The sequence below is a fragment of the Heloderma suspectum genome, chromosome 6, assembly GCF_057233095.1.
Source record: "Heloderma suspectum isolate Gila_16-S chromosome 6, 16-S_ref, whole genome shotgun sequence".
In the NCBI taxonomy this organism is placed as follows: Eukaryota; Metazoa; Chordata; class Lepidosauria; order Squamata; family Helodermatidae; genus Heloderma; species Heloderma suspectum.
In genome coordinates, this window is record NC_139463.1 from 111890431 (window position 1) to 111901459 (window position 11029).

Consider the following 11029-nt stretch of genomic DNA (forward strand, 5'->3'; position numbering starts at 1 on the left):
TGAATTGATTAAGCAATTACATTTCTGAGGATGGTTTTTAAAATGTTGCAGAAATCTGAGTCAGAGATTTATTTAGTCTTTTTAGTCTGACCCCCGATATGGCTACTACAAAAAGAGGGCCTGATTAATCAGGCACTGCTCCTGGGAGACCACAAATGCACCCTGTAAAAAGGCAGTGTGATTCGCCAAGTATGTGCTTAGGTCAGGACCAGCCCTATCGTTAGGGAGCAGCGAGGTGTTGTGGCACAGAACTGGGGGTGCTCCTCAGACTGCCTTGTAGCTCCTCAGCCAGCTTGTTGTCCTCTGGTGTGGTGGAAGAGGCTCTCCCATTGTCACTGTTCAAGTAAGATTCAGCTATCGCCCTATGTAGGATGGAGGGGTGCCATTTTACCCTTTGCCTCAGGAACCAAAATGCTTTGGGCCAGCCCTGTGGGTGATGAGTCCCACACAATGGTATAATAGAGCTGATGAAAGGAGTGGACCTTGCAGGGGAGCCAGATATCTCCTCCCCCATGCTTTTCAGACTTTCACCAGTGAGGACACGTTTAGATAACTCTCGTTGAGTTTCCAAGTCTGTACAGTTGTTTTTGTTTTTGTTTTTGCACCTAATGTGTTTTCTCAGTGCTCGGTAGTGCAGGAGTAGCTTACAACTGCACCTTGTGTCATGTGGATTGATTGCAAGTCCTCCAAGCTATGTTTCATAGATTGCTACAACAACACAGTTTTATTCTCTTGGCTATTACTCATGTGTAAAAGTCGCATTTCTCATGAAACTCTGCTTCTATCTATTTTGAATCTTTACAGAGACACCCACAACCATCCTCCCTGCATCAGACAGCAGAAGTGGGACAGGTGAACCAGGTCCACAGCTGCCTGCTGATGATCACCTCATGGGCGGCGGCTCATGTGATTTTGAAAAAAAGGCCGGAGGACTTAGCGTCATCAGTGATCCGGACAGCGAAGATGATGAGGAGCTCTTCTATATCAATGATGTCCCTGCTGAGACTGGGTCTGACTCTGTTCTCCACTTCCAGCCTTCTGGGTTCTGTGGGAGCAATCCCAAACCTCAGGAACAAACGTCCCCTGCTAAGCACTGGTCAGCACCATCAGCAACACCATCAACAACACCATCCACAGATGAGTGGAAACATGCAGCTCCAGCTGCCACCTCATCTGGAACCGAAACCCCCATTCCCCAAAGAAGAAATGGTGGTGGCAGGGTGAGCCCCTATTTGTGGTGCTTCTTCAAATATGCAGAGAATGACCACTATGTCGTGATGTGCGATATTTGTCGAAGCTGTGTGCGGCTAGGAAAAGAAGGGGGCTGTCCACGAGTGGGCACGTCTGCCATGAGGCGACACATGGAGGTGCATCATCTGCTTCTTGTGCCCAAAGATAGCAATGGGAAGCCACAACCATCCAAAAAGAACAGTACCGCCTTTGCCTCATCTTCCAAAGACCTCACGCAAAGTGGTCTGGGTGGGAAGGGCACAGAAGGCAACTTCGCTAAGAGGCAGGTCTCGCTGGAGAAATGCCTTGCGCTGACACAGAAATTACCCTCTGACAGTGCCCAGGCACGACTGTGGACCCACCTCCTGACAGTGGCCATTGCAGCACGTATGCTTCCCTTCTCCCTGGTGGAAGATGAAGACCTTTTGACCTCCATTAAGAGCATGTGCCCTCGGTGGGATGTCCCCTCTCGTCACTACATTAGTGGCGTAGCCATTCCAGCCCTGGCTTCTGCAATCAGACGGGTGCTCCAACAGGATTTGAAATGTGCAGTTGGAGGAAGTGTACATTTGACGAGTGACACATGGACAAGTAACCAAACAAAGTCTTATCTGTGTCACCGTGCAATGGGTATCCATCAGTGCGAGCAGCCGACTGAGTCGTAGAACAGCGACATTGTCCCTCACAATGCTCTCAGGGACACACACAGCGGAAAACGTCAGCAGCAGCATCAGTGGTGTTGTTCAGTCCTGGTTGGCCCCCTTAAATCTTACAGTGGGCTGTGTAGCAACAGACAATGCCTCAAACTACCTAAAAGCAGCCCACAGTGCACGGCTAAACCACGTTCCGTGCGTTGCGCACTGCTTGAACCTTGTGGTGCGTTCTGGATTGAGCAACACCTCCCCTAAAATTGGCAAGCTGCTTAAGGTGGCCCGATCCATTTGCACCCACTTCAGGCAGTTCTGCTCAGCAATGGAGGCAATTGGCGCCATCCAACGTAGCCGTGGCCTTCCAGAACACAAATTCATTTTGGATGTGTCCACACGCTGGAACAGCACATTGCATATGCTTCAGAGACTCTGTGAGCAGAGACCAGCTATAAATGACCACATCACTGAGAAACAACACCACTCCAAATTTTTTGTCACACCGCATCAGTGGCTCTGGATGCAAGACCTGGTGGACATTTTAAAAATTTTTGATGAATGCACAGCAGTACTGAGTGCAGACTATGCCACACTGGGCCAAGTGCTACCTGTGCTGAGGATCATAGAGGGGGTGCTGAGAAAACGCCATTCTGAGATTTGTGAGTGCACCAGTGCTGGAGGCAGTCAATTATTCCCCAGTCCTGCAGTTAGGCTTGCAGAATTCCTTCTGCAGGAGCTGGGCACCAACAAACACATCACTTCAGTCAGGGGGGACATGAAATACGTTGCTGCTGCATTCCTTGAACCACAGTTCAGGGATAGCACAACAAGTGCGGAGCCTCCAAATGACAACCCTGACTTCCAAAGTGTAAAAGAATATTTGACTGAGAAAGTCATGGAGTGCTTCCAGAGAGATGAGCTGGATGAGAAGGAGCTGGGTGAGGCTAGTAGGACCACTACCTCCCCTGAAGACAATATCTGCAGCAGTAGCACCATCACCAGCAGGAGGGGCAATGATGACGCCACAGCAGCTGCACACCAACAGAGTCAGACACAGGGGCATCTTGTCTCAAGTTCAGCTTTTACTCCTCAATGGCAGTGGAGCTTGGTGTAAGTGGGCGCAGGCAGGGGGAATGTGCCAAAGCAGCCAGGAAAGCATCAGCCTATGATGTGCTTGTCCGGGAACATGAAGGTTATTCAAGAGAGAGTTTCTCGGGAACACAGATCAACCCAGAGAGTGATCCTCTCCTATACTGGGATACAAAACGTGGCGTTTGGCCACATCTGACCAAAGTCGCCATTTGGCATCTATCTTGCCCTCCCTCGAGTGTGGCCTCTGAAAGGCTTTTCTCCACCACAGGCAAAATTGTCACCGCCCACCGAAGCAGACTCACACCACAACATGTCTCCACCTTCGCCTTCATACGCTCCAACAGGGGATGGATTCCCAAGGAGCACCTCCCCCCAGCTGTCAGCAGCAGAGTAGAGCAGTCATCAAGTGACAAGGAGGACCCCTGGGATGATGACACTGCTGCTAGTGTGAGCCAGAGTTCTGAGGGACAATGAGGCAGAATGATACAACTTGTGAGTGGTCACACTGAGGTGTCCCTCAGAACTTTGTCCAAACCTGCAGTCCCTGTCTGGCCTGGGCAGAGCCCAAAGCACTGGCGATATGTGGCGGAGCTTTATAATACCTCACATGCAGAATCCAGTTGCCCTACCTGACTGTGTGTGGCGGACTATACAACAGCGTACATCCCTACTACACACACACACACACACACACACACACACAGAGTTCTCTATGCATCCCAGTGTACTCCGCTATTGACTGTATATGTGTGTCTTTACCCCTCTGAATGTTAGTATGATTCTGATTCCCCAAATGTATGTATAGTTCTATTTCTCTTGATGTTACCATGTGCTTTTAATTCATTTAAAATTCTTTCATAAATCATGGAATTGCTTTCAAAAACCTTGTTGTGGTCTCTCCCTGGACTCCCTCAGCTTTTGGGTTTTCCTAAGCACCGAGAGCTCTATGTGAAAAGATCCCTCTGGTATGCGTCCAGTTTACATGTATGTGATATGCACCTACACATAAAACAAAGCATACTTCATAGAATCGTAGAGCCACAGAATCATAGGGTTGGAAGGGGCCTACAAAGCCATCGAGTCCAACCCCCTGCTCAATGCAGGTATCCAAGTCAGAGCATCCCTGGCAGATGGCTGTCCAGCCTCGTCTTGAATGCACTCATTCATAACATCAGGGATGCGGACTGTCCATCTCCCTATGAGGGAAGCTGTTCTCGTTTGGCTGGGGTTCTGGGGAGGCATTCTTGTTGCGGTTAACAGTAAGCAAACACAGAGATCATTGTGTACAATGATCTAGATTTAAGAAATTATATCTGTGGACTTGAACCAAGGAATTGTAACCTATTTTTTAGAAAGAACTTTATATACAAACAGAACAGATCAAAACAAAACACAGAAACAATTCAACAATTCAAAAACAATGTTGGGCTGGCTGGCTGTGGCTGCAGGCCTCAGCTCATAGGAGGAGGATGGCTTTCCCACTCCAGGGCCTCCACCCTTCTTCGAAGGTCGTCACCTGTGTGTAGAAAGAAAGAAGAATAAAGCACAATGGTAATATGCATCTTGCAGGCAGAGTTGTTAGCTCAGGTCAGGTGCCATTCTGTAGTACTGCTTACAGGTCCTCCTGAGCATCTGGACGTCTCTTATCAGACACGTCAGGATCACAAGAGGAGGGGCTTCATCTGTGGAAGAAGGGTGGCCTTCCTCCACAGATGCTGCTCCTCTTGCTGCTGGCTGTTCCTCTTCCTCCTCCTCCTCTTCTTCCTCCTCCTCCTCCTCCTCTGTCCTCTCCCTCTCCGCGGCCCTCAGTGCCTCCTCCACCAGCAAGGCACGATGCGCAGCTGTGGGATGTCACAGTAACAGAATGAATGCCTTTATATATGTGGTGAGTGAACAAAACCACAGTCACTGATCTGTCTATCACCATCCCCACTACCATAAGGACCACTGATTCTGTCCTCCCACCACAAGGTCTAATGATGAGGGGATAATTAGGGAGGCAGATTATACAGTACTGACAGTTTTGGTGTGATGGGGACCATTGGACTTCTGTAAACATGCACAGGATTGCACTTCTAGTCACCCCACTTCTACATTTGCAATGCCATCGTATCTGTTCATTCTAGTGATGCATTGCATAAATGCCACCTTTTTTCCTAGCGCAAGGAACCCAAGGCGGCTCACATTAGCCTCTTCCTCTCCATTAATGCTGACAACAACACTGAGGTAGTAGGCTGGGGCTTTCTGACTGGGCCAAAGTCACCCAGCGAGCTTCCATGGCTGAGTGGACTATACCCAGATCTCCAAGGTCTCAGATGAACACTTGCTCATGAGTTGACTTGAGTGACAATGTCTTGGTAGAAAGGTGGGGCGGGTGGGGTGCAAAAATTCAGCAATCACTACATGAAGAAGGATTATGTGCACACACCGAGAGGCTGGTCCTGTTGCTGCTGGGCTGGTGCCAGTCCTCCTGTGTGCACTGCAGAGACTGGCAGCAGCAGCATTTCCCTGGAAATGGACAGTGTGTCAGTGTGTAATATGAGTTGTAGTAGCCAGGCCCGCATAATCCTATGTATGTGGTTGTACAGGGAAAAACAATGCAGTTCCCAGCATCCCTTCTTCAACCAGCCAAAGTGGCCGGAAGATGATGGGACCTTTTTCTGTCCAAGTTCAGCAAGCATAGGATTGCAGGCTAAATGTCAGGATTTGTTTGTTTCTGCATGAGACCACAAAGAGATAGCTTCATTTTTGGTACACATCCTTGTCTTCATATTTAGTTGAGCTTGATGATGGGATAGCTATAACTTCTGCAAAAATGGGAGCCGGCCTGCTTGGACCCACACTCTGCAGATGCGCCAGTAGTAGGCGGGGGGGTTGGACAGCGGTGCCCTCCGCTCGGCAGCAGCAATCCCCTCTCTGACGAAGGACTGCTTGAGTGCCTTCCATTTGGACCTCAGTTGTCCAACTGTGCGATGGTGGCCCGCTCGCTCCATCCTCCTCTTTATCTGGGCCCAATAAAGTTCACTGCGGCAGGAGGAGCTGCCAAACAGCACTGCCACCACCTCGCTGCGCTTACTGTTGATGAGGAGGGCCTTGGTCTCCTCATGGTCCCACCTCCTGCCACGCACTGGTGCAGCCATTTTGCAATTTGCACACAAACACACACACCAAGACAGCCACGCGCACAACCACCACTTAACTACACACACACACAGACCAAACCGGACAAAAACACCACAATGCACAACTACACACACACACACAGACAAGACAAAACCACAACAATGAACAAACAACAGGAAATCCAATAATAAGCAAGCACCACCACTAACACACCACCACCACCACACCACAGAACTCCACCCACAAATCCCCACGCAGACGCAAGTGCAAATGCAGGCGACATTCAGGAAGTTAGCAGGAAGTCGACGACAGATTTTGCGGAAGTGGAGCTGCAGCCCCGTTTTTTTTTTATTGTGACTGTGAGGCGGTTAGGGTAAGGTTAACAAGACCCAGTAAACGTGAGGATCATTAAGCACAAATACACAGAAATTAATAAAATCACAGTCCCTGTCTCTGTCCAAGAAAACAAGACAGCATGGGAGGACACAAAAGGCGGGAAAGTGGGAAACATATTTCGGGCAGCAACAACAAAAAATACGTAAATAATTACGAAAATAGTGGAAAAGTTCTGGCCAAGGCAATCCACAATGGCGAGAGTACGGCGGAAGCAATGGGGGAATTCCCCCCTACGGAGGAAATCCGTAAGCAATCACAACGTAATATTTACAATTACGTTGTAATTGTTAATCTTTATGTAGACTACGGCGAAAATAAGGGCAACGCAAATAGCGCTGTCCTTATTTTCGCCGTAGTCTACGTAAATCTTTACGTAGACTACAGGGGTAAATAAGGAATGCATAAGGCGCCCCATGGGCACCGCCATTTGCGTACGCGCTTTTTTTTTTTCCAAAGTCACCCGTGATAGGCTACGTCTATGATTTACGTAGCCTATCACGGCCACGGGGTCTTTTTTTTTTTTCCGAAGTCACCCGTGATAGGCTACATAACGATTTACGTAGCCTATCATGGCCACGTGGTCTTTTTTTCTTTTTTTTCTTTCTTTCGTAGTTCGCGGCAGGGGAGACGGAACGCTTCTCCCCGGCCTGAATTTCGGCCGGGCGAGGCGGGAAGCCTCCCCCCCTTCGCTTGAACTTCAGGGGGAAAAGCGAAGCTCCTCCCCCCCACCGCAAAAAAAGCTGCGAGACCAGGTAAGTGACTTGCGTACATCCCTACCCCCGGGACGAGATTTACCTGGGGCGGATCTTCCGGGCGGTGGCAGCTCCGCGGAGGTTCCGGCTCTGGCTGCGGCAGCTGGTCTTCCGAAAGCCAGGCTTGTGAAAAAAAGAAAAAAAAGATATGATACTCTACATAAAGTTTTACGTAGCCCATCATGGCTAGGTTTAAAAAAAAAAGAAAAGAAGTGTGATAGGCTACGTAAATCTTTACATAGCCTATCATGGTTGGGGGTGGGTTTTAAAAACAAACGCATAAGCAAATGGCGGCGGCTATGGCCACCGCCATTTGCGTTCCTTCTTTTTGGCCATCTTAGTCTACGTAAATATTTACGTAGACTATGACGGCAAAAATCAAGGGGAACGTAAATAGCGTAGCCGGTGCTATTTGCGTCCCTTTTTCATTCACCGTTTTAGCCTACGTCAATGTTTACGTAGGCTAAAATGGGAAATCAAAAGGGGACGCAAATGGCGCCCACTACGCTATTTGCGTTCCCCTTTATTTTCGCCCATAGTCTATGTAAATACTTACGTAGATTAAGTCGGTAAAAAGAAGGAACACAAATGGTGGCGGCTGTAGCCACCGCCATTTGCGTACGCGTTGGGTTTTTTTTTTTTTTAACCCGGAGCCCTCTGCAGCCAGAAATCTGGCTGCGGACGGCTCTGGCCTGGCCAGGCTGGGCCTGGCCACCTGCTCCGTGGAGCTGCCGCGGAGCACAGCCGGCCGTTCAAGGATTCCAGGTGGGAGGAACGGAGCGCCTCCCCCTCCCGTCCAGGATTCCAGGGGGAGGTACGGAACGCCTCCCCCCCACCATCAAGATAATCCGCAAAAGGTAAGTCACTTCCGTACATCCCTAAATACCTATAACTTGTAATTTGTATGTTCATGTTTTTAATACTTTTATAAGCTGCCTTGTGAGAACAGTGTACACTAGGGATGGCAGAGAATTCCGCCACAGATTCCAGTGAGGCCGGATTCTTTTGGCCTCCTTTCCCCCCCAGCCCCCCTCCGCAGAATCCCCCTGGGATGGCACTTACCTGGGACAGATGCGGCAGATGTGGTAGATTCGGCGGCGGCAGCAGTTCCGGCGGCAGCGGCTCCGGCGGCGGTGGCGGCAGTGGTGGCAGTGGCGGCTGGTCTCCTGGCCGGCCGCAGCTGGGCTGCTGCGGCCTCCATTGCTGTCCTTGCAGCAGTGATAGGCTATGTAAGAATGTCCGTAGCCTATCACGGCTAACCCCCCCCCAAAAAAACAGCGTACACAAATGGCAGCTGCTACGGTGGCCACCATTTGCATTCCCTATTTTTCGTGGGAAGCCTCCCCCCCCGGCCGGAACATCGCGGGGGGAGCAGTGAAGCGCCTCCCCCCCACCATGAATGTCCTTCGACGACAGGTAAGGGACTTTCGTCCACCCCTAAATAAGACTGAAGGATGATATTAATAGCCAATGTGGCATTCAAAAGTGGGGCAAAGTGCAGACAGCGCCTGACAGTCTTGTTCCTGATACTTTGAACAGCACAATCTGAGCCACTCATCTGGCAAGAGGGTTGCAGTTCTAGTTGGGGTAGTGATTTTGTAAATACAAGTCAGGCAATGAAATTGCATTGACAATGTGGAAACAAGTGTATTCATGTCCAGAAAAAGTATGTTGCTGTCTTCCTATTCTTCACTAGGGATGGACGAAAGTCCCTTACCTGTCCTTGAAGCTTGCTTCGCGGTGGGCGGGAGGCACTTCGCTTCTCCCCCCGAAGTTCATGCGAGGGGGGGGGAGGTGCTCCGCCTCGCCCGGTCGAAATTCAGGCCGGGCGGGAGGCGCCCCATCACTCGCTGGCAAAATTCAGGCCGGGTAGAAGCGCCCCGTCTACCCGGCCGCGAAAAAACAAACAAACCCACCCCTGTGATAAGCTACGTAATGATTAACGTAGCCTATCATGGCTAGATTTCCAAAGTCAGCCGTGATAGGCTACGTAAATCGTTACGTAGCTAATCACGGGTGACTTTGGGGGAAAAAAAGCGCATATGCAAATGGCGGCCCCCATAGGGAGCTGCCATTTGCGTTCCTTATTTGGTCCCTGTAGTCTACGTAAAGATTTACGTAGACTACGGCGAAAATAAGGGCAAAGCAAATAGCGTTCCCTTATTTTCGCTGTAGTCTACGTAAATGTTTACGTAGACTACACGTGCCAAAATAAGGAACGTAAATCGCGGCTTTGCGTATGCACAGTTTGTTTGGTTTTTTTTAAACTCAGCCGTGATAGGCTACGTAAACATTTACGTAGCCTATCATGGCTGACTGCAGGGATGCAAATGGCAGCGGCTATGGCCGCCATTTGCGTCCCGGCAGGACAGGAGGATTCAGGCTGGAGGGATGGGGCGCCTCCCCCCGGCCAGAATTTCATGGGGGAGGGACGGGGTGCCTCTCCCCCAGCCAGAATTTCAGGGGGAGGGACGGAGCACCTCCCCCCCACTGCGAATCAAGCTTCGGGATCAGGTAAGGGACTTTCATACATCCCTACAGTCAGGCAGGAAAACCCATTTCATCGGATTTGTCTGCAGTGAATTTGGGAATGTTTGGAACTGCACATTTCTCTTCCTGCTCAGAAAGGCAGCCTAAGCATGTGTATGTTACATTAATAACAGCAGAAGAAAAACTTAGGGATGTCAGAGAATTCCGCCACGGATCTCACTGAGGCCGAATGCCAGTGCATTCAGCCCCTGAAATCCGTGGCAGAACGAAGCCCCCCCGCCCCCCCCTGCGAAATGGGCCCTAATGGAGCACCTACCTGCTGCCGTATGTGCTGACTTGTGAATGAGGCTGTCTGAGGCCGCCATTCGCTTCTTCCAGGTAGCTGTGATAGGCTAAGTAAAAACTTATGTAGCCTATCACGGCTAACACAGGGACGCCATTTGCATCCCTGCAGAAGCTGTGATAGGCTACATAAGTATTTACGTAGCCTGTCACAGCAAAACTAAGGGAACGCAAATGGCGGCAGCTACGGTGGCCGCCATTTGCATTCCCTTCCCCCCCCCCCTGTAATAGCCTACGTAAATATTTACTTAGGCTAAAATGGCAAAAAAAAAAAAAGGAAAAAAAAGGGAATGCAAATGGTGGCCACTATAGCTGCCGCCATTTGCGTTCCCTTAGTTTTGCTGTGACAGGCTACGTAAATACATAAGTAGCCTATCACAGCTTCCGCAGGGACGCAAATGGCATCCCTGCATTAGCCGTGATAGGCTACGTAAGTATTTACTTAGCCTATCATGGCTACATAGGGATGTACGAAAGTCACTTAAATTTCACAGCTTTGCTTCGTGGTGCGGGGGGAGGAGCTTCACTTCTCCCCCTGAAATTCAGGGCGGGGGGGAGGCGCCCCGCCTCACCCACCCAAAATTCAGGCTGGGGAGACGCGCCCCATCTCCCCAGCCACGAACTACAAAAGTAAAAAAAAAAAAAAAACGTGATAGGCTATGTAATGATTTACGCAGCCTATCATGGCTAGATTTGCAAAATCAGCCGTGATAGGCTACGTAAATCGTTACGTAGCCTATCACGGGTGACTTTGAAAAAAAAAAAAAGCACGTACACAAATGGCGGCGCCCATGGGGTGCCACCATTTGCATTCCTTATTGTCAGGGTGGGCATTGAGCCCATAGAATCCCAGAGTAGTTCTGATTCTGAGGAAGAGCAGTCGCTCCTGGGAGAGGAGCGCACTCCTCTTTCCCAGGGCCCGCAGCTGACGGAGATTCCTCCCACCAGCATTCCTAG

At 50.0% G+C, this 11029-nt stretch overlaps 1 protein-coding gene across 2 annotated transcripts; it reads right to left on the bottom strand.

The window, feature by feature from the left end:
• Nucleotides 1–3787: 3787 nt before the first annotated feature.
• LOC146342540 (uncharacterized) lies at nt 3788–10110 on the bottom strand. Of its 2 annotated transcripts, none has more exons than XM_084808585.1 (4): nt 10047–10110; nt 8303–8443; nt 7284–7363; nt 3788–4485 (listed from the first exon to the last, which is right to left on the bottom strand). In XM_084808585.1, the coding sequence occupies exons 1-4, from the start codon at nt 10093–10095 to the stop codon at nt 4426–4428; spliced, it is 330 nt and encodes a 109-aa protein (XP_084664711.1). In that variant the 5' UTR covers nt 10096–10110; the 3' UTR covers nt 3788–4425. The 2 variants fall into 2 exon arrangements, with proteins under 2 accessions (XP_084664711.1, XP_084664712.1); XM_084808586.1 differs by lacking the exon at nt 10047–10110 and adding an exon at nt 8958–9136 and having other exon boundaries at nt 8303–8448.
• Nucleotides 10111–11029: the final 919 nt, after the last annotated feature.